The sequence below is a fragment of the Oenanthe melanoleuca genome, chromosome 1 (assembly GCF_029582105.1).
Source record: "Oenanthe melanoleuca isolate GR-GAL-2019-014 chromosome 1, OMel1.0, whole genome shotgun sequence".
Taxonomy (NCBI): domain Eukaryota; kingdom Metazoa; phylum Chordata; class Aves; order Passeriformes; family Muscicapidae; genus Oenanthe; species Oenanthe melanoleuca.
The window spans coordinates 47,084,556-47,111,418 of record NC_079333.1 but is presented as its reverse complement, the minus strand read 5'-3'; the positions used below and the strand labels follow the sequence as shown (position 1 = coordinate 47,111,418).

General features: G+C 38.4%; 1 protein-coding gene across 4 annotated transcripts in view; it reads right to left on the bottom strand.

The window, feature by feature from the left end:
- The window catches only part of FRY (FRY microtubule binding protein), a 189,255-nt gene that overhangs the window by 129,503 nt on the left and 32,889 nt on the right, over positions 1–26,863 (bottom strand). The window contains exon 1 of one of the 4 annotated variants that reach the window (XM_056485455.1): positions 24,767–25,555. The exons of 2 other annotated variants lie outside the window; for them this stretch is intronic. In XM_056485455.1, the coding sequence (XP_056341430.1) occupies positions 24,767–24,836 (70 nt within the window). In that variant the 5' untranslated portion in view covers positions 24,837–25,555. Of the gene's footprint in view, positions 1–24,766; positions 25,556–26,863 lie in introns of those variants that run through there. One more of the 4 variants, XM_056485477.1, reaches the window with a different exon arrangement.

The following is a 26,863-nucleotide window of genomic DNA, read 5'->3' as shown; positions in this document are numbered from 1 at the left end:
ACATAGTCATTGTTAGCAGGAAGCCTTTTAATAATGATTCTGTTAGGTCTGTGACACAGGCGGATTTTTTTTTTCAGACATCTAACTTAAAAATCACTTATTTGCACACTGTAATAGAGAAATATAATTATCTGTGAGATTTGCCAGTGCACCAAAAAGTTTTATTCTAGCTCTTCTCAGAAATAAAGAACTTTACAGCCTTTCCCCAAATACAGAAAAAGCACATCCTGGAGGTTAACATCTATCATTACTACAGCAATTACAGCAGTTAAGAGAAATGACTGACATATGACATTGATTTAGTTCAATTTTTTAAAAGACCATTTTGTAGCTGTTAACACCATTTGAGCATCTTTAGTGTGAAAGCTAACACTGCCAATACTCAGAAGGTCTGATCATGAGTTGTTCATGAACTATTCCATATAGGTTTGGTTTTCCATGGCATCTTTTCAGCTTCATTAGCTCCAGCATTTGCATATGCTTGATATTTCCATTGCAAAAATCTGGCCCAATGACAAGACTGTCACTGATACCTACACTGATAATGTATGAGCTTTAACAGAATATAGCTTTTATGCCTAAACCAAAAAAAAAGTTGCCTCTGAGACATAAAACTGGAGATCAAGGACTCGAAATTTAAGAAGTAGCTGCATTAAAGTCATCCCTGGTTGGTCCCTTTATGTTGACACATTATAATGCGAGCCTTAGAAGTAGCAATAAAAAAGATGTGCTCAGTTTTGCCATCTACCAGTGAAACACTGCCCCATTAAATAAAACACATAATTTTAACATGAGAAATCACCATGTATAGTTTGTGTGGGTTCATGCAGAAGATATGCAGAGGGAGGTGGGAGGAAGGAAGAAGTTACACTCAATTTGAGATACTGATTTCCTTAACAAATTTAGTTTTTTCTGCCTGGTCTCAAAATAATAAATGTTATACAAAGAGAATTACCAGAACAGACTACAGAAGCATTTAGTTTTAATATCTACATATTGTAGGGTATTTCACAAGTATTGAATTAAGCTAAACCCTTTACCTAGAGAAAAGTAGCTCATCCCCCAGGAGAATGAACAGTGATGCACATGGAGGAGACCATGGTAACCCTGGTGCCCAAGGACTTTGCCATAGCAGAGATTCTACAGAGAAAGTTGTATACATATTTAAAGCTCTTATCCTATGAAAATCTATAACAAAGTTTAACCATGCTAGATCAACTATAAAATGTCTGTATCATTTGGGGGTGTAATTCTGTCTGAAGCACCTTTTCTTGTTTCCAACACGGTCCTTTATTTTTCTATTAAATGTGCAATAAGCTGTATTTCAAATTAAACTCTTATCCCACAGAGTATTTGCATTTAGCACATATTATTTTCTCAATTTGATGTATTTTAAAATAATTAAAAACAAGGATTAAATATGGAAGTATCAGTGAAATATCACACATGGTTGTCACCACAGCCATATACTATTGCCACAGAAAGGCCTCCTGACATAAAATCACTGCTAGATTTTTCCATGTATTGATCATTTCCCTGATCAGAAAAACAGCTGTAAAAAAGCACAGTAGTTCTAGTGCAACACACAGTCAAAAGCTGATACTGAGGATGAGTACCAAATTAAATTATTATTATTATTATAAGAGAGTCCCTGCTACGATCTGCCCTAGAGGTATTTTTCTTAGAGCTGTAAGAAGAACCAAAACAACTGAACCATCATAATGCACAAGCCAAGAATCTGTGCTACACTGGCTATAACTTCAGCCATACAGTTACTGAATTTTCAGTATCTTTAAGCAGAAAAGCAGAGGTAGCATTTTTCTAATAAACTGTGTCAAATTTACACTGTAGCAACAATGAACAAACTAATAAGACGAACACAAACATCTATTTTCAGTATTTTCATACCTACCGAGCCCCTTTATAAAGCCGATCACGCTGGATTTTCTCCAACATGCTACTGTAATATCCATGAGCCTGTGAATACCTGAAATGTTCCACTCCTTCAGTTAGAAAAGTTGGAATGCTTTTCTAACTAAAATTGAAAAGTAAATTAGTTGTTTCATAATCCTGTTTCACACTTCCTCACTGCTTGTGAGGAAGACATTTCCTCCAGTTTCTTGGTATTGTTTCTCAATAGAAAATGCTGAAGACCTGCAAAGCGTGAGCTAGAGCAGGCCTGCGGATCAGCTCAGCCTTTCCATAACCAAAGGGGTAATTTTTAGCTTCAGCATATGATGATGACCACTCACAGAGTGGCTGCACGTCTATATTTATCCACAAGTACATACTATGCTGACAGATTAGTGAAACTACTTCAGGCACTCCAAGAACATGAGACAGGATAATGGAGTTCGACAAAAACAAACCACACATATCAAACATATGTATTATCATACAATCCAAGCTGAAAGCAATTAGTATAGAAATGTGAAGCACAGTGACAACACAGGATGGGTTTTTGTTTTGTAACTAAAGTCTTTTGGCCAAAAGTGCATACAGTCTAAATGCCTTACGATAAAGCCAACACAGTATCTCTTCTTTTCCCATGCCAAGAATCAGTAAGGAGCCACATATCCTTTACAATAACTGTACATCTGCTGCAATCTTGAGGAAATTTGCTTTGTTTTAAAAGAGCAATTATAATACTAAAAAGAAAACACATTATTAAATAAAGCATGAAGAATTTCGTTTATAAGGATATGGTCAATGGGCACAAAAAGTTGCTCTTTCACCTTTTGAAGAAGAACATTCCCAATTAATTGATAGAGAATAAAAAAAAAGAAACTTTTGCTGAAAGAAACAAACTAAAGCAGACTCATTTTTATCTTGGTGAAATAAATTGCAAGATTGCCAAGGAAAATGTTATTCTTGTGTATTAGTAAGATGCACTAATAGCACTATTTTAATGTAAGAATTATTTTCATAATTAATTTGCATGTGTCCAGCTCTGGGCCCTTCATTTTAGGAAGGACCTTGAGATGTTTGAGGGCATCCAGAGGAGGCAATGAGGCTGGTGAGGGGTTTGGAACACAAACCCTGTGAGGAACAGCTGAGTGAGCTGGGGCTGTTCAGCCTGGAGAAAAGGAGGCTCAGGGGTGACCTTATCACTCTCTACAGCTCCCTGAAAGGTGGTTGTAGCCAAGTGGGGGATGTGTCTATTCTCACACATAACAACTGACAAAATGAGAGTTCACAGCCTTAAGCTGCACCAAGAGAAATTTAGGTTGGATGTTAGGAAGAAATTCTTCACTGAAAGAGGGACTGGGCAATGGAATCGTTGGCCCAGGGAGGTGGTGGAGTCACCGCCCCGGGATGTGCTTAAAAAAAGACTGGACTCAGTTCCATGGTTTAGTTGATGAGGAGGTGTTAAGTTAGGTCGTAGGTTGGACTTGATGATCTTAAAGGTCTTTTCCAACCTAGTTCATTCTGTGATTTTGTGGAATCTCAGTAAACATGTATTCTAAAACTCCAGACTCTAAAGACTGTCTAAAATTGTTCAGGCAACTACTGGAGAAGATAATCAGTCATTTTGTACAGTTATCTCAACACAAGAACATGACATAGAACTATCCCAACTCATCCTGACTTTCAAAAGTCTGTTTAACCCAAATACAGGGTTCTTCAGGAAGAGAAGAATTGGTTGACCAATTAGATACATGGTCTGCAATGCAACAAAGATAAAATCCAAACAATTACATGCAAAACAAAAGTCTGGAAATCCGTATGCCAGAGGAAATACTAGTATAGAAGATAAAATAGAGAAGAGACAGCAAGGTCAGTGAGGAAAAGTACAATAGAAATTCAAGATTCTGGAGCAAAACAGCTCATTTGGAAAACAAGACTAACAATAATAGATTTGGGAGGATATCCAATAAACTGTTGAGATGACCTCAGCTCTCCAAAATGGATATCCTCAAATACTTGATTATGCTGAAACTACAAGGGGAAAAGGCTAATTTAAAAATTTCAGATTCCTTAATTTCTTTAAAGAGACATGCCTCAGGAGATTCATTTGTGTAAACTGGCATGGGGAAGAGAAAGGAAGAAGATATCTTCCATAATAAAGGCACTCCAGGACTTGGTTACCGATTTACCCAAGATAAGATCAATATTTAAAATTATTTCAGACTGAGTACTTAGTGAAAAAATGCTGTTGCCAGGTTTAGATATACTTATTCCACTCTTTTCACAGTACTTGTGGAGCTACAAAAGACAGTTCCAAATCCTGTACACTTGGTTAGGCAATTTTTGCCCAAACCTCCTATTCCTTTTACAAATTTCATGTGAACTCAAGGAACAGCAAAGACGGAAAAAGGGAGACGAATTAATTAGTACATCCACTAAGAAGTGGCAGAATTGCCAATAATGTGTAAACTTTGGCCAACCCATATACTCTACCCAAGGAAAAGGAAGCTTGAACATTATGTGTGTGTGGACATGCCTGCCATTCTTGAATTTATTTTCAGTATCTTATAAAAAAACAAGCCTGAAACAGACTATGTGGTATTCTCAGTGAGACTGAACATTTTAGGACATAAGGCTAATTCCTTGTAGCAAACTCATTCAGCCCTCCCCTTAATCCATGGGTGGATTTGCAGAACAGATCCCAAGAATATGTCCCAAATGTGGTAATTTTTTAACAATCAGATCCAATCCTCCACAGGATAGAAACAAAATGCAACCTGGCAATAAATATATGTTCACTCAGTAGGCTTTATCGATGCTAAAACAGCACTTGTGGGGAATGCTCTTCTCTGCACATCTACAAAGAACTCATATTTCATTCCACTCAGAGATACTTATGAAGCAGTCACCTTCTGTGATGGACCCCACCAGGAAATAACCAGTTTGATATAGATATCTTTGTCCAAACTCATGGAAACATTAGAACAGTCCTTACATCCCTGTAACATAAACAGGTCTTAATGGAGGTTAATATGGTGAAGTGCCTGTTAGTTTTGAAGCCAAAGGTTCTTGTCTAACCTAGAACCTTGGAAAGAATAAAACAGCTGGTTTGGTTTTATTAGCCACTAGCAACCTTCTAGTCCTCACATCCCAGCTGATGGCAGGTAAGTGTTGGATTTGTGATCCTCAGAGGAGTACTGCAGTTCTCTGAGAGAGAGGGGTAATTGATGTGAGAGCCTGTAGAGGAAAGCAGTGAATGGAACACATTTCTTCCCTTGCATGTGCAGAGGATTCAAGAATGATGACTGCCAAAACAAACAAACAGGAAATCCTGTCATATGTGTCCATTGACTTTTTAAAGGCCTTTTCACTGACTTGGATAAGCATCCTGTGAGATACAGACTTTCCCTCTCTCCTCCTAACTGGCAGATCAGGGGTTGAGCAGCTTAGCAGTGTTCCCTAGGTTATCTCAGATCCTTGCACGAGATGTGAGTGATGCAGGAAAGCAATTCTCCTTCCCTCTCATTCTCTTTGCTCACCTTCTATTTTTCTGCTTCTTTGTCTTTAAATCATTATTTTCTTGTTTATATACATCACTGTGCTAAAGATACGTGGGAATATATGCATGTAACATAAAGATTTTTAACTGCACTAATTCTAGAAATTGCTTGGTTTATTATGAAATTAAAGACTGAAAACACTCAATGACATGGAAAATCTTCTAGAAAATCTACAACGATTTTCACATTTGAGTGTTTTATTTAGGGGTGACTTCTCACTAAAGGAAATATCTTTCTTGCTTCTGATGGGATCCAAATCAAACAATACTTCTCAGTTTCTATGTTTTATATGGTAATGACACACTGCCTCTTTGAAGGCTGACTTGAGAATAACAATATACTTTCAAAATATTTCAAAATCTTGATATCTTTTCTACATAACTTCACAAGGTTGTTTTTCACCTTTTCCAGTTATTCCAAAAGAAAACAACTCCAAAGAAGGATGAAAAGTTATTTTCAGAGGAGTAATTGTTGGGTTTTTTCTAAAAAAATTAAAACAGAGACAGCGTTTATTTCTGAAGCGACATCAGGATTTCTTTGAGCTCAAACAGAGCTTAAAAGTAATTTAATTTTTGAATAAAGATATTCATACTCTTACCCTTTTTTCAGGTACTAGGGCAAAGAGGCTAGGCTCCACTTTGGTTTTGTTGCAGAAGAAAATAGTTTCCTGTAAGATTTTTAGACAGACTTTTTATTGCATTTGCTTTCCTTTCCAGAGACAGGGGGTTGAAGATATTCCTGTCATTTTGTGGCTGATGGGTGTTAGCAGAAGAATTATTTTTAGGGAACTTGGGAAAGGGCCAAGGAAGTACAAGCCTAAAAGAGTCCAGAAGAGAAGGAATTGTTACTTCCTGAAGAGGGACTGACTAGCAAGCAGGGAGGATGTGACCTGTATCTTCCTTCCCTAATGTGCAGATTTTGGTCAGGGTAGAGTTAATTTACTTTTTCTACTTAAATGTTCTGCAATACAACTGTAACTCTGGATAAGATGGAATTTTGAAAATATATTTAAACCATTTATTTTTTACCAGAGAGACATTAAATGCTTGCATCTCATTCCTATTCCAATTTCAGTAGCTACCTCAGATGTTAGAACTGGAACCGTCCCTGAATTTTCATTGTCTGTTTGTTCACACTTGCTTTTCCAAACTACTGACATGTTGGATCATGCTGTTAAAAACTCCTTTCACTGGAATGGAAACAGCATATAGCTTGTGGATGATGTGTCTTCTGTGCAATGTACACATGTGTATGAAAACCTGAGCGTGTTGTGATGTACTTGTGCAAACAAGCAGTACTTTTTCACCAATGTCTAAGAGTTGGTTTCCTACAGCTTTATTTATTTCATGCCATGATAAAGATGTCATGTCTAGTTATGCTTCAAAGTGTAGTACTACTAAAGAAAATCTTTATACTTGCTTTCTTGCATCTTCTGGTGCACTTGATCTACTATATGGGTGCTTTTTAGGGAAAGTTACGAATTTAGCCACCTACCAGCCAAATATCAAACTTAATCTAGCCATCCAGACTCTGGGCAAATTGAGACCGACATTTCTAGGTGATCCATCAAACCCTTCTTAGATTCTTATCTTAAGATAGAATAAATCACTTTCTAGAGGAGCCTATCACTCATTCAATGATTACTGAAAGAGAGCTGACAACAAAGATACCCAAAGTTATTAAATGCTGATTCTCACTCTTAAATCTGCAAACTCTTCAAGAGCACCTTGCATGGATTAAACTGCACTGTGGTGCATTTTAGTTGCTGCTGGCTCAAATTCTTGCCCTTGCTCGTGTGGGTGGAAAGTGGCACAACACCAGCAGTAAACCAAGCTGGATCTCTGGACTGGCAAGTTAAACCATCACAAACCAAGAAGAATTTCACAATATTTGGTGAAGCTTTCTATGATGACACCCCAGGAGGGATTTCTCTGAATAAAGACTAATATAAGAGAGACATCAATTCATGTTTTTCTCTGCAGTGGAACACACAAAGTAACATCTATACAAAAAAAAAGGAAGAAAAAATTTTGCAGCCAAAATCTCGATTAATATTTGTTATCAATCCCTACTCTATATTTGATTGAATCAATTCTGTCATTACTTAATACTGACAGCACCAGCAATGTCTATAACACTGTTCATCTCCCATATTCAATGCTAACTGGCCCCTTTGCTTACAGACATCTTGTATTAGCCACAGACCATTATGATGCTTTTGTATCTAATAAACCTTTATTACATTACATTAACAATTCTTTGGAAGTGGGTTCATTTGCTCCTCAGCCACAGACCTAAATGCAAATGCAAATGTTTGCTGCTTTGGTAGACTATGGCTCCAGGATATAAATACTTTTTGTGGTGACTGAAATACAAGATAATGTATTCTACCATCCACATGAGCTCAGTTAAGGTTTCTGAAAATTTGGCTCAAGTGCAGCTGCCCACTGAGAAACTTTCACTTGAAAAGCTAAGTGGAGTGCATGGAATTTAGTTGCTGTCCAAGGGACCTTCTGCACGACCAGTCAGCTGAAAATTCCTAATACAACATGGACAGGACACTGCTCTCATGCTGGTCAGTGGGCCATGACAGAAAACTCCTTCCATGCATTGAAATGTCCAAATGTTTTGGAATTACATAAATACGTTATTAAATCTGGAGAGGAACAGGCACTTATAGAGACAAACTCTGTGTAATTTAATTATGGAAATAAAGAAAGAATCCTAGGGTTCACATTGGATTTTTCAAATAAACAGCTTAAACCCTGGAAAAACAGAGTAATTCTTTAGAAAAACCAAAGAGCCTGATGAAATCTGAAAATAATAAAAATATGCTTTTTATAGTATATTCAAAGGGACATTCAGTATTCCTGAGGGCTGGACAAAATCAATGTTGTATCAGATTTTCTCAAGTGTCAGCAAGGGCAATCCAGGCAAACCACAGCACAGCTGACCTGATACTCACCCTGGAGTGGCTGCATTTGATTAATAAAGAACCAAAGTATGATAATACAATGTCATAATCATAGGTTTATGGAAAGTAAATTTTATTAAATTAATTATATCTTTTTATGAGATTATAAATTTGCTTAGCAAGGCTGAAAGTGTAGTCATACATTTTTGCTTGGCAATTGGATTGGTATTTTACCAAACTGTAAAATCAACATTTATAACCAATATAAATTAAAAGACAGGTAAATCTATGAATTAAGGAAGAATAATACTCTAATGAATGTACTTCTAGTGGAGTACAGAGACCAGTTTTTACTGTTAATGATATAAAAGAAAAATTTTTCTATAAAGTTTACAGGCAAAACACAAATTAAGGGTGTGAGAAAAAAATAATAAAAAAAAAAAGGTCCTTCTACTCTGTTTGAATAGCATTTGAATCTTAAATACAAGCAAATAATACATGAGATAGTAATTCTAACCTATGGAGGAGTGCATAGCCAGAAACAAGGCCACACAGACAGAAGGCAGCTTTCTCTTCCTGGGAAACACTGATGATGAAAAAAGGCCTGAGACCAGGATGACTAATGTGTTGGAAACAGGCAGCTATTCTTGTGACCTGAAGAGCTATGGAGAGCCTTTTCAAGCACTATGAAAAAAGCAAAAGCAGGAAAGCCCTTCTGCTTCATTGTCAGGGGCTCTGCCACCACTGCTGGGTGCTCAGTCCTGTTCTGGTGTCTGCAGCTTCAGAAAAGGCACTGGTGAAGCAAAGAACATTCAGGAAGAGTGAGGAACAACTCACAGCTGCCTTGAAGTTTAGTTTAGTTGGACCATGAGAAAGTTACACCATCATATCCTCTAATAGCAGAAATTTGCATTTATTTTTAATGGCACCTACTGCAAAACTCATTTCATGGAGCCTCTTACCCCAAAACACCCAAAGCACAGGCACTCAGGCACATCCAAAGTATGATTCATTACAATAAATATGTCTAAAGCAGCTCATCTGAACTCTACCCCCCAACCTCTCCACTACCTATCCAGAAAACCAGGCCTGATTGTGTAAGATGGAAAATATAAACACTAAGGATGCCTGAAAGTTAGGTGAGATTATTTCCATGCCCAATAAGCATGAATATCAGGAATAGAAACTTGCTAAGAGACAGCATTTTGTTCATTAACATCCAATGTCTGCAATTTTAGACTAGACAAATGCATTAAATAAGTTAAACACAAAGGGAGGAAAATTAACTTGCCAGGATGCTATTAAGTCTGGTGCTGATTCTTCCATTACTGGGAATTTTTAATTAAGAATTTTTTTTAAGATGTGCTTTGTCTCAAACAGAAATTAATTCAGAGAAGCCATAAAGCCTGTTCTATGCAGAGCACAGATCAGATGACACAATGTTTTTTCTGATTGTATAATTTATGACTTGTTGAATATATTAGTAGAAAACATAGTTCTGAGAACAATCTCTCATTGGTAAAGCTAGGATACAGATGTTGTAAGAAGGATTCTTCTTTTTCTAATCATGATAATATCAAGAAGCAGAAGTCTGAATTCCTATCAGTACTTGATTTCTCTTTGCACATACAGGTCCAAATATAAATTGTATGATCAGAGTATCAAAGTTGTGGCTCCTAAAGAGGCAGGAAAGCTCAGAATAAAAATACACATTTCTAGCATCAAGCAAATAGGCCAGAATCGTTCTGTTAGAAACCTCCAATTCTCACTGTAAAAGGGCATTAAAACCAGAAGAATACTGACCTAAGAAGGCACAAATGGTTTTGCTAATAGGTATGTAATCAGAGAATTCAAAGTGAAGAGCGTAGGCAATTTTGCCAGGACTGTTCCATAACCTGTGATCTTACCATAAATTCCATTAGTTACAAACATCAGATGTTGTTATGGGACATCACTTCACATCAAAAACAATGACAAGCTATATTAGCATAATGGGTTATTATTCCCAGATCCATGTGATCAGTACTCCATGGCAACCCAATGATAATGAACGCCTTTGTCTGTAAGAAACCACATACAAAACTATACAAAGCATGAACCTCAGGCACCTGAAATGGCACATAAGGCTCTCAACATATTAAGAATTTAAACACCAGCACTGACACTTCCTTCTGGATATACAAAGAAATTTTCCCCTTGTTGTCAGGCAATCATTGCCTTTGTGGGGACCTGGCATTTCCAGGACACTTTGCTCAGGGCTCACCAGCTGGGAAGTTGAGTACTTAAAACCTACCTATGGAACAGAAAACATAAAAAATTACCCAAATGATAAATCATTTGGATAAATCTGGGTAAACCTTGATGGTGAATTTACTGGGTGAAGTAGCATCTCAGAAGAGGATCCACAACAGCCGACATTGCTTTAGATATATTCCCACAGCGACCTCACATTGTTGGGCCACTTCAAATGTTCAAAGCAGAACAGAGAAGCAGCTCCTCTCCTTTTCAGTTTGGCTGTAATTGCTTTTTATGTAACAGCTTAATGGCTAAAAAACTCACCCAGAATGTGATAGCTTGGGGTTAAATGCTTAATTAAACTTCAAGGTTTTGAAATCTCATCTCCAACCTTTAAAAAAACTTCATCTGGAATAACTAATACAGTAATTTTAAAATAAAGTTTGTGATGGTTTTGTTTTGTGTTTGTTTTTGTTTTAATGAGATCAATCTAGTTCAATTCCACTGATGTAAACAGTTAAATACTCTCTAGTTTTCCATGAAAACCCTTAGGACAATATCCAACTTTCTGAAAATACTGTTCAGTATATCTTACTTAAATTATCAATGCAGATACTTATTAGATTTTCAGGACAACGTGCCAGTTCTTCTAGAGTTTATGGAAAATCATAGCTATCATTTGAATCCAAAATGTATATGATTGAATGATTCAAGACAGAAAAAAGAGATTGAAAAAGACTGCCATTGATCTCACTGATCACTTGTGTTTAATAATGCTTAATGCTCAATGGTCACTTGTGTTTAGGTCACTTGTGTTAATGACTGAAGACCATTTTCTGCATTAATTGGAAAGACATAATTTGTTATTTATATTTACATACACACACACACATACATATTGATGTAGCGATTTGAACATTCTAGCCAAATGTTTCAAACTGTGCTCCTTAGAAAGCAGGTAAACATACCCAACCAAATAAATGTCAACAATACCAACTTGAAATGTCTTTTCTGGATTTAATATCATAAAACTGAAAATTTTATAATAACACTCATGCCCCAAGGACACTGTCATAATATAAATGGAATTTTTTAAATGCATGACATCTCAGTCAGGCTTTAGGAAAGCTTACCATTTAAAAAAATTTAGTAACTAAGTGTGCTAGCTGTGCAAGAGGTTCTGAAAAGTATTGTACACTTCTTTGTACTTAACTGAGAAAACTGCTTGATTAAAATCAGTGGTAGCACGTTTGAAAAAACTGGTTCATTACCTTCCAGGGATAGAATCCTTTATGCAAAGAGGAAATTAGTAACAGACTTTATGGTCATCTAGAAACAATTGTATTAATATTAGGCAGATAGTCCTTCCAAGTATCTATTAATATCAAAGCATATGATAAATTTAAATAAATATCTAACTTGCCAGCAGTATGATGCTTTCATTTTACTCCTTGAAGGACTGCCCCTTGTCCTCAAATAAATGAAAAACCCTTCCTTGTAAATGCCATTCTCAGAGCTCCATTGTAGCAGTCAGTCACCTGGAATTCCCACTTTGGGCAAAACAGAGCTGGGAACTTGCCCAGGAGCATCTATGCATATACATGCACCTTCTGTCACTGCAGCTGCAGTGAGAAATCCTGTTTTCCCCTTCCAGTGAAGAGCTGGCCCTTACACTGCAGTTTAAGGATGCAGCCAATCTTGTTTTTCCATGTTTTAAAAATAAATTCTATCTTGAAAGGCATTTACAGGTTCAGATGGTAAATAAGTTTCCAGATTTTTACTCTAAATAATAAGTTCAATAAATAATTTATTTCACTTGATTATTTTTTCTCTTTTTTCATTACTAATACTTAGATACTCCAATGTATATATGTATACTTAAATGTCACAACATGCTATTTACCTTCTTTCAAATCCCTGATGAGGAGATAAAGCAAAGCCCATCCCTGCAGTACACAACTGCTTAGCTCAATCTAATGTGATAACAAACCATCCACAAGGACACTTTTAATATTTACAGTGCCTCATGCCAGTTTTTAACACATTGCTCATAAAACTATTATGCTTGAACGTGTGCTGAGTGACACTCAAATATTCCCTAATGCTCAAAAACATGGTTTGTTTCTTCATTCAGCTGAGAACTGTCAAAAGTACCCAGATCTGTCTGACACCCTCCCCTGGGAGATGCTACTACAGACTAGTTTTTATTACTAGCTTAGACACTACCTCCTGTATTGGAGAAGTCCATTAGGAAGTTACCTGCTACTGCATTACAAGTAATAATAAATAGAATAATGAGCTGAGAGGACATTTCTTTGTGCTTTCCACTGTGCTGCATTACCTCATTGGGCTCAGGCTTTAGAAGTGAGTTAATGCAGAGGATGTATGATTAATCTCATGCCAAATGAACCAACTGGTGACCCAGTTACCTTAACAGCATGCACAAGGCACTTGCTGTTCTCCTCACCTGATAACATTTAACACTTTCTGTCCCCCCAAGCAGCAAGGCAAAGGAAGGCATACCCTGTGCTGGAAGGATGTGCTGTAAAACAAGGATGTAGGATGGAAATCAGGTCTCCTGCACTGCATTCTGCTCTTGGGAGGGCATTTCTCTGTCTCTCACCACCCCCATCTCCCCAGCTGCTCTCTTACTCCATCTCTACAATCTGGTCTCCTCATGGCTGTGTCTTCCCCACTTCAGGCTCCCTATTCCAGTTCTGGACTCCCATGCACTGTTCACCCATCTAAACATTGCTCATCTCACCCTTCCAGCCCTCTGAACCCCATCCCATTCCTCCTCCCACCCCTATCTCCTCACCCACCCCTCTCCAGCATCCCCTTGGTTCCATGTCATACCAGGCACTCTCAATTTCCACTCCCACTGTCTGGGAAGTATCGGTTCCTCTGCTTCTGATTCCTTCCCCATAATGATTCCCCTGCCTCTTCTCCTTTCATCCCCACAGGCTCTTTGCTGGGGCTTTTATTGCAGATTCACTCCCCTCTGCCCTCACTTTCTTTGTGCAGTCACTGTGCAGAGGCAGCTGGCTGCAAGGTCTCTGTCCCCCATCCATTCCCAACAAGAGAATTTTTAACATGAACGAGCAACAGGGTTTATTTTGCATTTTCTCATTGTAGAACCATTTTGCAGAAAATTCTAAAGTTCACCTGCAGGGACACTAAGTTTAGAAGTGCTTTAGCCCAAACTGCAGAGCTCAGGGAAAGAGGGGATTTACATCTAAAAAGTAGGCACAGCAATATAAACACAATCTTTATTTTTTTATAATATTCCAACCTCTCTATGTTAACAACTTTTAAAAGTTCATTAAAACTATAATTCAAATTATTTCAGTCATTTCAGTTACTATGGAGTTCTGCAGGTCCCTATAACTTATACCTGTCCTATCCCTTACTGCTTGAATACATGACAGAAAAGTGAGTAAAAACAATCAATATTTTTAACCCCACATTCCATTTGAAAATATTTTCATCTTCCATGACATATTTGTTAAAGATTCACCAAGGACATACTGAGATTTTGCTTAATTTACTACAAACACTGATGACTTCTGTATTTCTAAAAGTGATACCATTCCAACTTTGGATTCCCAGAGAATCAGAAATGCTCTTGATCAAACACTCATCTCAGTAAAGAATACATAGACTGATCTGTCCAGTTTTCCAGCCTGTGAACAGTTGAACAAAAATCAAAATGACCACCTAGCTTTGGTTCAGATAGCACACAGAAAAAGGGTGGAGTGAGGTTATTTGCTTCAAACATCTGCCTTCATACAAAAAGAAATTCAGCTGAGTAATTTTCTCGTCATTTAAGACATCAGTAGCAACAAATATGCATACTGTGGAATTTTAAAACAATCCAATGACATTTCCATATGGAAATTACTACTTACTGTCAATTAAAAATCTCATTATATATATATATTAACTGGCTGAGTCCCAATTTACAATGTGTTACTTGGCTACCAAGAATGTGAAGGAAAAAATGTTCTTCCAGTACAAAAATAGAAGACATGGCTTCATTTCCAGATCCAACACAGAATATATGTTTCTCAGTTAGTTTCTCTGTTTTGATTTGCCCAGGAAAAGCAATAAAGCAATCCTTCATATTCAGGTAATAAGACTGGAAGAATTTAAATCTGTAAAGCTTCCAGATGGGAAGCACTGTATGAATATTATTATAATGGAGATGATTGCAATGAAGTTATTTGCAGTGGTTTCCCTGAACCTGAATTAATGAATGTCAATTTGCATCTTGTGAATGTAGTTTAAAATAGGCAACACAATGAGTTTTGTCTGCAGTCCTCTCAAAGGTGTGACTGAAGCTTGTTTCACAGCTGCAGTACTTACAAAGGCTGTCACAGCAAGGATTTCCCTGCATCAGGCAGGAGGCTCATGCAGCCATTTTCCAACATCTGAGATTCCCTCTTCTCTGCCAAACAGCTTCAATTTCCAAATTCATAGAAACTTAAGTATCTTTAAGAATTCTACCCTTCTCTGAATTGTTCTGAATTTGATTAACATGTCCAAAAGAAGGCAGGCAGGCAGACTGAGTAAGTTTTGCTTCCACAGGAAAGCTATCTAGAACAATTCCAGTTACAAGGGAATGACAACTTTCATCACTTGGTATCTCAATAATGTGCAAAGAATAAACCTCCTTATGAAAACATACAACAAGGCATTGCTGTGAGTATATGCAGAAACCCACTCTGCAAACTTCTCAAGGAAGAACTCTATCCAGGTAACTTTCTGACTCAAAAGCCAAATTAATCCACACATTTAAAGGCATTCATAAATAATAATCAGAAATGCAGTAAGAAAGATAATTCTGTATATTGTGTTCAACAAAACTTGTTCAAAGAAAACAGTATCAAAACAAACCAATTTATAAATGGACATCCTTTGAAGTTTAATTTACTCCACATAAAGTTGAGACTTTTCAAAGCTACAGAGAGAGAGGAGATAACCTGAGATTAGGAAAAAATGTTAGTACAATGACCACCCAGTTACAGGAGAATTAATTTAAACCAATATCTTGTCAGACTTTTGTGCTGAGCCATGTGCTATACTTAAGAATTCAAGGGAATATAAATCAGCCTTCCAAACTCAAGCTTTTGAAAAAAACCCTAAAACCATCTGTAATTTCATTGTTACAAATAAAATCAAGATCTGATGCATTTCATTGATCAGCCCTTGTCTGATACTAATTCATCTAACATCTTCACATTTTGGCCATATAAAAACTGTGATGTCTCACCCCCTCACTGACTAGTGAAAAACCACAGCAGTCTCTCAGCTTGTATGCATTAGCACTACATGTGATGACTGCAAATTTCTGAAAGAATAGAAAGTATTCAGGATAAAGATTGTATAGCATGTCTCCCAAAAGGGCCTCCCTTTTTTATTTTAATGTGTGAAACTTCTCTCCTAAGGCTCCAATCACCTAATTAAACTCTTTATCAGCAATGCATTCCCCTAGAAAAACATGATACTGTCACTATAGTGATCCCACAGTATTTACAAAACAACACTTGGATTTCTCTTCAAACCAGTGTCCTGAAAAGAGCCCCAAAATCTCTCTTCTGAAGACATGACAAAGACGAATCTCTCAAGCACCTCTAATATCAGCTGTATCAGTGATCTTATATCATGCACAAACATCAGTATTTTGGGGGTGTCTCTATTTTGTGATCTCTCACACAGATGAGGAAGCAAGGGGCATTCAGTAACTCAGTGAAACTACTGCTACTTGGCCAAGAGAAAACTAGGAAGTCATTGTTTCTCAGATGTGTTTCATTCAGTGGCTTGTTTTAGCAAGCTCCACTGTCTGCTGTGAAAAGAAAAACTCTGCCATCCCTCGGTTTTGAATGTGACTATAATTGGCAACATATAGAAGATCATAAATATGTAAGGAATTGCCAGGCTTCTCAGTAGTTCCTGCAAAGAAGATAGTCTGGGCTTCTGAACTCTGGACTTGAACAAGTTCTAGGTTTCCCCCTTTGAGATGTGCCATGTCAAGGGGAACTCTAGAACCTGGCAGACAGAAGCCAGAGAGACCATCTTGCTGAAGAAAGAGGCAGAAGTTTCACTCAGTATTTCAGTCCAATATCACTAAATTCCTTGCCTCATTCGGGGTCCACATTGCCCTTTTACCAGTAAAAAAGCAAGACTTCTTGACTTAAAGACTCCTTCTTGACTTTGATATTCCTTGCAAAGCCCACCTCCAGTTGTGCTTTGAATTTCCAAGCACTGTCCCTGCATGCCCAGGCAATGTCTATAAATTCCTTCTTTGCAGCCAAATCACACTTCTGCCTTGATGTATTGCCTTTTTCACAGTGGAGCCTCAGCCAAGAGGTACCTGCTATGTCAAGCCAGTTTCCTCATACTCCTGCTTGTTTCCTTAAGCATGAGGAGTCCATTCGTGTTCTTGGAAGATGCTGACCTCAAAGACCTGTCAGCTTTCCTAAGTTCCTTTGCCTTTTACAGCTGTCCCTCATGAGATCCCCACTTACAGTTTCTGAAATCTCAAAAACTAAAATCTACTCTCCTGAAGTCCAGGGTCTGTACACAGCCACCCTTTCCCCACTCTTCCCAGGATTTTGACCTCCAGTCAGGTCTTCCACGTTAATGGGTAACAGACCCAGTTGCACTTCACCCATTTGGTCCATTGTAATTCAAGAAGTTACTTCCAACACTCTCAGGAAATCTTGACTGCTTGCATCCCACTATTTCACACTTGCAGCAGACATCAGAAAGTTCAATTCTCTCATGTGAACCAACATCAACAATCCATGAACTTCTTCAAGTTGTTCAAAGAAGACTTTCTACACTTCCTTACATTATCAATGCCCTCTAACATATTCTCATCATCACCCTGTAACACTTCAAGTCATCTGTTCTAATCCTGACCCAGGATTAGACCCACAAACTCTCCAGCACACAGTCGCCCATCCATCCCATAGAAGAACTCCATATCCATAAGGAGCTCCTTCACAAAGACAGCAACTTCCACTCCTTAGTTTCCTGCAGGTCCTCCCTCAAGAGCCTGTATCCATCCACCCATCCATCCATCCATCCATCCATCACAGCATTCCCACAGTGTGAGCTGTTAACACCCAGCTTGCTACTGCTGTGACAACTTGTGACTGCATGTAGCACCGGACTTCTTCCTGAATGTTTTCCAGAATGCATGTTATTTGTGCACATACATTTAAGTATATGTAAAAGGCTGTCTCTTTGTCCTGTTCTACAGTTCCCTACTATGTTTCTCTTATTCCCTTTGCCCTGCATCCTTTGCTTTCCACCCCTGTTCACAGCCACCTAACTGAACTGTGGGTCATAATCCCCCCTCCACTGGCACCTCTAGTTTCCAGCTTTTGTCCTGCTTTGTCATACTATTGAACACCTTTCTACTTGCATTCTTAAAAATATAAACCATGCAAGAACTTAAAGTATTTTGCTGATAGAGCTACTAAGAAGTTTGATGTTTAGTATTCCTTTTAGCTAATGCAATAGAGAAAGGATTGGATGATTCAGAAGAAAAAATTTGAAGAGAAGGGATTTTCTTTCCATGAACAATTGATTCTAATCTAGTTTAGGTAACTGCAGTGACTGAAGAATTACTGACTCACAAATAACTCAGCTACTTATCTCTGTGAAATTGTTCTGCATTCCAAATTTATCATGGAAACAATGGCAACAGCTTTGCTGCTGATGCTCTGAAAAGAGAGGGATGCAAAAGCTAGACTTGTCTTTTCCCTGGAGAGGGAACTATTATCAATATTTAGAAGGAGGCATAGGTACAGGAGTCACTATTAAAGTAAATATGATTTACCACACAGTTCCACCAGCCCAATAGCAGGAATCAGCCAAAACTGCCTCCCACTCCTAGCAGAGTATCCTCATCCCCTTTCTCATGCTGACACCAGCATCTACACCATTTTAGAAAGTTTAGCTTTCAGGATATTAACTCTATGGGTAATTAGGGTGGCAAAGAAGGGGTAGGAGCACGAGGACAGGAGTAAGAGGCTGGGATGAGACTGTCCCTCCCAGTCTCAGCTACTGCAGTGCCATATGTGCCATTCATGTTTTCAACACCCACAGGAATTCAGTCTCTAGGGCTACCAACTCATAGCAAGTGTCTGTAGTTTCTGCTTGTTTAGAAACTCAGGAATGAATACAGAAAATAAAGTTGGACAAGCAGATGCAACTGTAATTCTGTGGGTGTGGAGCCTGCTTCTTACTGCCCCCAAGGCAATACACAGGAAAGAGTTAAAATATTAATGCAATGAGTGTATCAAAAGTGGAGAAAATACAAAAGGATTCGTAAGTAGCAATTTAATATATTAATACAACTGTTTATATTTGCCAGTGTTAAATTCTAAACACTACTGTATATTTTATACTCCTAAGGTATCCTGTTTATCACTTTCCTTACACCTATATATACTCCCTTTCTCATAATTAGAGTTTTAGATAGATATATAAAAATAAAAGATACCACAGCTTATTCAATGGTATATTATATGAATAGAGGAAACAAGAATTGATAATTCTTTCCTGGATCCTTCTGAATAATAACTAGCAATACTAGAAAAAACCAAACTGCTGGTATTTTGATAACATCAAGGATATCACAAATATGTATTCACTCAAAGTGAATACATATAGTATAACAGAACCACAAGTAAAATAATTAGAACATTTATGGAATATCTACCAGTAATTAACAAAGCCTACTTTCCAGATCATCTTATATTTTGGTGTTTTGAAGTTTTACCACAAAAATTTATGTACTATATTGCAGTCAAAGCGTTTGTAGATTTTTACTGCAGTAATTCAAACTTTTTAATGACAAGGAAAATTCATTCTACAGATCTGAATCTTACACAAAAGTGTTTATGATTTTCTCATCCTTTTCTCCCCTCCCAGTATGGCAGAAATGCTTCTGGAATGTCCTCAACAGAGTAGGAAATATCAAAGTAAACAAAAAATCCTTTTTTAAAGAGTTCTCATGTTTCCAAAGTAATAAAACTTTCCCTTACTTCTGAGAAGAACCATGTCAAAATGCAAGTTCTAAAATGGGTACCACCAGAACATAAACAGCCTAAACCCTGTGGTTTACTACCTTTCCCTTGGGATCAGACCAAATATAGAGAAAGTTCCTGGGAGATAACAGTCACCATTATCAAGCAAGACACTTCACTGCTGACAATCACAGACTCCTTAGAGCTGAAGAACACACTAAGCACCCTCCCTTTCAGGTTCAATGGACAGAGCAATCAATCCCCTTCAGGTAGCACAACAGCTTGAATTAATGGCATCCCTTGTCCCAGGCAGGCTCAGGAGCCAAGGCAGGAGCAGATGCTAAACCCTTGTGCCCAGGGCTGCCCAAAGGCAGCGGCTGTGGGAGGTGTTCACTCTGCAGGTGTGTCAGGTGAGAGCTCAGGAGCCAGCAGGACAGGGTCTCAGTTTCCCTGTCTGCTCACCACTGGCCCCATCCCTTCCCCAGCTGCTTCAGGCAAGAACTGATCTTCCCCCTGCAGGGTGAGTGTGCAGCACATCAGCTTCTGGAATCAGGTTATTTGGGCCTGCAAGAGCACTGATGCCAGAGCAAGGGAGAGGGGAAGGAAGGATAGGTTCTCTTTGTTCAGTGAATGTGTTTGTCTAAGTGGGCACTGGGAAACACCAAGGAGCCCTCCTTCCAAGATTGGTATCTCAGATAGCATGGTGTGCTCAGGGTATACAGCCTTAAACAGGTCTGTGTTTGACTGCTGATAAGGGAACCTACAAAACAGCTGTTATCACCCTTATGCACAATGAAATCCTACTAGAAGATCAAACAAGTGCATCACAGACTTGGACATAACAGACTTTCAGCTCAGAAAGTGTCTGTGACCTTCCCTTTCCTCTTGCTAATCAACACAGGACTTCATGACTATTCTCTGCAAAAAGGCTGAGTTTTATTGCCTTGTTCATTTACTGAAGTACTAAACATTCTTCATTAATTTCTTTTCCTGACATGGTAGAAGCATATCTTCAAGAGAAGAATGGCTGACCACTTGCAGATAGGAACCCTTCAGCTTCACATCAGCCACTGGGAGGTCTCTGGTGCTCTTCTGAGCACAGAACTTGTTTTGATGTTCAGCTTGGTACGTGACCAGCAAGCTGTGGATCCTACTGGGAGTGCTGTGGGATGTGATGTGGGTGTCTGTGGTCCCAGGCCTGGGCTGTCTCTAATAGCTTTTGACAAGTGCAACAGGGACTGGGCACACAGGGGCACAGGGAAAGAGAACACTGTGCTGTAGGACTGAGCATTGGGCTCAAAGGGGAAAAGGATGATGACAGGAGGATTTTGATGTGGGTGCTGGCTACTGTGGAAGAAGGCAAGGAAATATGGCCATGGGAAGTCCTGATACTAGAAAAATCCTTATTCTGAGTCTGGACTAAACACAAATCTGCAGAAAACCCCCTTGCTATTGAAAGGCAGATAAACAAAAATTGCAGTCCTTAAAATCAGGCCCTGCAGGTAGCTCTGTTCTATGAGAGTGCCAAATATAATATTCCCTATGCAAAATATGCAATTTCATTTCATTACACAGAAAGAAACCTTAAAACCTATCTCTGTGAGGCAAAGAAATGCAGCTTCTACAAGCCCACACAGAAGCTGACTTGTGAGAGCACGAGTGAGCCATCTACTTGTGCCATTTAGATTCTTCTACAGAATCCTTTCCTCCAATCAACTTAATTGCTGATCAGATCTAGGAACTGCAAAAGGCAGAATTTATTATAGACTTTTCTGCAGTTCATAATGATGGTAGTCTAGGTTCTTGCAGCTAGATTTCAAAATTTCTGTTCAGATTTTTTAAAAAATGAATTTGAAAAATACATTTGGAAATTAAATTCAGAATAAATCTATCTTATTCATTTAAAAAAATCTAAGGAAAGATCAGGCTTCAAATTCTTAACATTTGTATTCACATATTATGCCTTGAATACATTACAAATGTTTATTTTCAAAAATGGGTTTTGCAGTATTTCCTCAAAAAATCTGAGGAAAAGACTCTTAATTGTCCTAGTTTTGGTAAGCTCTATTTTATTCTTGTCAGCTAATTGACCTCAGTGGTCCAAGACAGCACCACTCACTTTGTGCAGGCATAGCCATTTTAGCAGTACTTTCAAAACCAAGTGATGCAAATGATTAATACAGTTGTTGACTAATGCAGCACTGATCAAAGCCTCTCAATATTTAAGAAAATAAAAGAACACACATAAGATGGGTAAAAAAAGCCCCTTGTTCTTATTTTCCAAGCAGAGAATCCCAGTTCTGATTCCATCTCCAACACAATACAGGAATATTTTACAGACAGCACGATGTGCACAGTATCTTACAGACACATGCAGAGCAAAAGTCTGTCTCAGGAAGTGCACAAAGGAGTATTTTGAGATCTCTCAGTTTGATGGGATGATTTGAAGGCCAGACTGTGACTTGGCTTTTTTATCCTCCAGGAAGGAGAGCGCAGGCTCTGAGAACACCACGGACTGTGTTGGACTGTATCATCCTGACTGCAACAGTTAAAGTGAACCATCCCTTTGTCCACACATCACCTGCCTCCTCAGCTGGGTGATGAGCCTGCAAATGCTCAAGCAGCATGCTAGGGGAACACCTCAGCGAGTGCTGGGTGACACTGAACTGAAATCCTGCCTGGCACGGCAGGAACGCTGGTTTGGTAAACTCCTTAGACAGCAAAATCAGGGGAAAACGTCATTCCAAGTAGAATAACTGAGTATATTTCATGGTGTGGCCAACAGACATAGGTGGCAATCTGCCAGAAAGTGCTGATGTTCTGTGTAAGCCAAAACACAATAAATAGAAAGATCTGGTTTAGTCTCACCCGGTTTTGGTGGGACTAAAAGGCCTGGGAAGGATAAATTCTGTTTACACTGATGTTTTAAAGTGCCAGCTTGTAGAAACATATATGGACAGCACCTCCACGCTGTTAACACTGCAGCAAAATGTCCATTGTAGGAACCAAAGTTATTTTTCTTTTAAAACTGTATGTTGGACCTCCTGCTGCTATGCAAATGCCCCAGCACAGTTTATAGCTCACATCTGGTCTTGGGTGTGCAGACACAGCACCAGTTCTCTGACAAACATGCTCCTGTTCATGCATGTGCAGGCTTCCCAGCAGTTTCTCAAGCAAGGGAAGTGTTTTCCTCTGCTCCACCCATCACATAGCAGAGCTGAAGAAAGCCCTAGGTTTTTTGGGTTTTTTTTAACTCCCTACTGTCTTCTTATCAAATCGTTTGTTTTTCAGCTAGAAAGGATACATTCAGATTTATGAACATACTCTTCCAGTATGAAAGCAAAAAAAACACCCCAGTAGGCAACAAGTTTAAGGCAACTTGGGTTCATTTACTCTATTTCCTCTTACTGTTTCTTCAGATACAGTAGAAGGGGTGTTTATCCACTAAAAGAATGTCAGAAATATCAATTATTCATATACTGTTTCCATTTCCCTGAATTAGAACTTAAGGACCTCTAATTTCAGACTAGAAATACCTTCCCTATATTGAACTACCTTCAATATAATTCAAGATAAAGGAAGAAGAAAAAAACAACACTTTATATTTAATTGTATAATGTAGTTGGTTTTATATTCTTAAGTGCTGGTTTTACTTCAAGACACAGTAAGCTATTGCAAAATTAATGCCAGAAGTGATTTGATTTCTGCACCATAAACTGACTTGTTTTTCTTCTGCCATAAGCTGTGCCTAGCTTGTCATAAAATATGTGTTGTCACAACATACACTTATGCTCTCAGTATTTGATTAATATTAGTCCAAGAAGGTAACTGAGTCATAAAATTCTCTCCTAGACCTTGTGGGATCACTTATTTGAATGAATATGCACTAAATATTTTTTGTAGGAGGGCAGATAAGCAATGCTATTTAGGTAATACTATTATTCCCTGGTGACTTCACACTTGTGGTAGAAAAACAGATTCAAACAAGCACTACACTGTTACTGAGGTTACAAATGACCTGGAAAAATACAGTTTCTATGGATATAATTTAATGAATACAAGTCTTGCATGTCACACATCTAATATAGTGTTTTGTTTATTTCTTTGCAGGTATAAGGCACTCTTATTGTATTGGACATATCTTGCAATTCTTTTATACCATAGAATTTTTAAATACTAGACTTTTATGCAGACATTATTATAGATTATAGATAGCAGGATGATCAGAACCTTATTTCACATGTAGCCAAGTTGGATTTTTCCAGAGACATTGTGTCCTATCTTTTAAAAACAGTTAAATATAGAGATTTAGAACTGTTAATAAAAGCTTCTACAGAGAAGGAATATCCTGTTCATGTACTTTAACTTTAAAAGCAAATTTCTGCCAGTGTTATCACCTTACCTAATCTGAATATATTTGCAAGCACGAAATTTTATTCAGACATCTTCATTACATAATATTGCTAAGACATCTATAGAGTAATTGATTTAAAAAGCAATGGAAATCAGGAACAGCAGTACTGAAGAGACTAAAATGCTGTTTGTTTACATTCTGCAAAACCCAGCCTGGATCAGATAAACAGATGGATTCTTTCTGGCTAGAAATATTGCATAAGACTCTGAAATTAAGCATAGAGGGTGGGAAGTGCAGCTATAAGCAATTGATGTTTTACTTCCCATCACATCAGACCTGAAGCAGAATAATTATATTTTGTCCTCAGTGCACAATTAATAAAAACCAACTTCTGAGCAATGCCACACCCTTGTGATTAAACATAATTTTAGAAAAAAATTAGATAAAGTCTGAACAAATCAAACAAACATGCAGGCAGGAAATGCTGTTTGGAATGCACTCCCTGCAATGTACTGTTAGACCCAGAAAACAGCCTAACTTCAGAATTCAATCAAGCAAAATCTAGTATAATCTCATTACAGCCTTTGCAGTTAATGAAACCTATTTAAATCTCTGACATTTTGATTTTTAGAGCAAAAAATTACTAGGCTTATATAACACAAACATACAGAAAGGTAAGATTCTATCCTTTAGGTTATCCTAGCTATTTACCAAGCAATGCGTAATATGAAAAGATTACTCTTCTGCTACTCACTATTGCTCCAGGATTTCAGTAAATATTTGATACTGATTTCAAAGAAGCCTGAATCCTGCTGGCTAGCCATGTCTGCTGCATACAAAGAGGCTTCTATAATTCTGAGCAGCTGAAGTGGCAGGTACTATGTATGTAGATGTGACTGTCACCAGTCAGTGATGTAAACGAGGGGTCAGAGGAGGAAATGAAGTCTCCGCAGATCCACTTCTTCCGTTCATGGTAGGTAAGCTCATTAAAAAAAAAAAATAAAAAATAAAAAAGCTCAACAACAACAACAAAAACACACCATGAGATTTTTGTCCTTTGCTCTTCCTTCGGGGCTTGTTCTTAATTTTATCTGAGGAGTGTTTTATTCCCTCGCCCCCTCAGAACTCAGTATTTTTTCATTTATTCCATTCCGCAAGCGGGCAGATTTCTCCCGGCCGGCGAAGGCATTCGCAGCAGCAGAGCACTTGTTCCATAGCAGGCTGGGGCGTGCTCCCGAAGGGTGTCTGAGCCGTGCTTCCAGCCCTGTGCCGTCTGCCCGGAGCTGCTCTCCCATCACACGCCGCCAGCCCCAGGGACGCGCCTCCCCCGCCCGCCGAGGGTCCGCTCGGAGCCCCGCTGAACCTTCTCTGCAGCTGCAGCAACCTCACACGCACTGCCGAGCTTCAGGGGGAAAAAAAGCACCCTCTGATGAACATCCTCTGCCTGCTCTGGTCAGCTGCTCCCCTTCCGCCTGCTCCCAAGAACTCAACTATACACAACTGCATCATGCTGCGGTAAAGCAGAGCTGCACCCATAGATCTGATTGCAGCGACGCCGGGAAGGGAAAAAGGCTCTCCCTCAGCCCAGTTGCACAAGAGAAGCACTTCCAGAACACTAAACCCACGGCATTCAGACTGGGCTGCTTCTGCTTTTCTTTCACTGCTACAGAAAAACGTGTTGTCATTTTTTTCTTGACACTTTTTCCGCCCCCCCCGCCCTTAACAAAGATGAGAGACAGCAAGCTGAATTCATAGAGGCAAATAAGCCAGAGAGCTCACTGCTTTGTATTCACCCCTGAAAGAGCCACAGAAAACTCAGTTTGATATCGTTTTTATCTTGAATAATGGTTTCTAAAAGGGAACTGAATCCACATAAAAAAAAATGAGGCAGAAGCAATTCACTGCTTGTTAATCTCTCTGTATTTTCTACAAAATACTTAATTGCTAGGTACAATTTCCATATTCCTAAGGTTTTATTTCATATAATCACACTACATCACTATGCATATTTTAATGGTAATGAAGAAAAAGAAGACTCAGTTTCCAAAATACTTTTTGTTTCACATATTCTTGGTATCATCCTTCCAGATATTATTTCCTGGGAATAACAGTAGTCTTTTTTTCTCACTTAGTGAAATAAATTTCCTGCAGCATTTTATAATTACAGTATCTGAGATAAAATAGAGCTTGTCTGCTGCTGATTCTTCTAAAAACGTTGCCAGCAATTGTATTTGCACATTACTTTTAGTTTCAGTATGCAGAATATTCGATGTTTGGATTGGAAACTGAGGAAACCAAGGGTCACTGAGGCCAAGCTCCTGTGGTTCTCACTGAAAATATGCTAAATGTCTTCTGCAAACATACCTCATCTAGAGATAAGGTTTTCTGTCCTCACTAATGACAGGCTGTTGCTTAAACTCACTTTGTAAACCTTTCAGTTCCTAAATGAACTTCACTCAAAACCTGTTTACATCCTTTCAGACATGAGCAACCAGAAATGTTCAGAGTATCTCAGGTTTGATCTCACCAGCCATGTCAATGACAGCTGATCAGTTCTTCCTCTCTATGCTGTTATTATCATCCCATTGCTGTCACTCTGAATCCCCAATTTATATTGAGATCCTGCTGTCCCATTAGTACCTCCTTCCCTACCCCTCCACTGACAAAGGCTCCTCTTTGTGCCATCCTGTTTTAGCCAGCACAATCCAGCATTTTACAATTAAACTTAACACCAAATAAGAGAAGCTCCAAGATCTAGGACTGATGACTTTCCACAATCCCACTAACTGATTTTTCATCAGACACAATGTGAAGTAGGTTTGGAAGTCCTTATTCACCCTCACAAAAACTG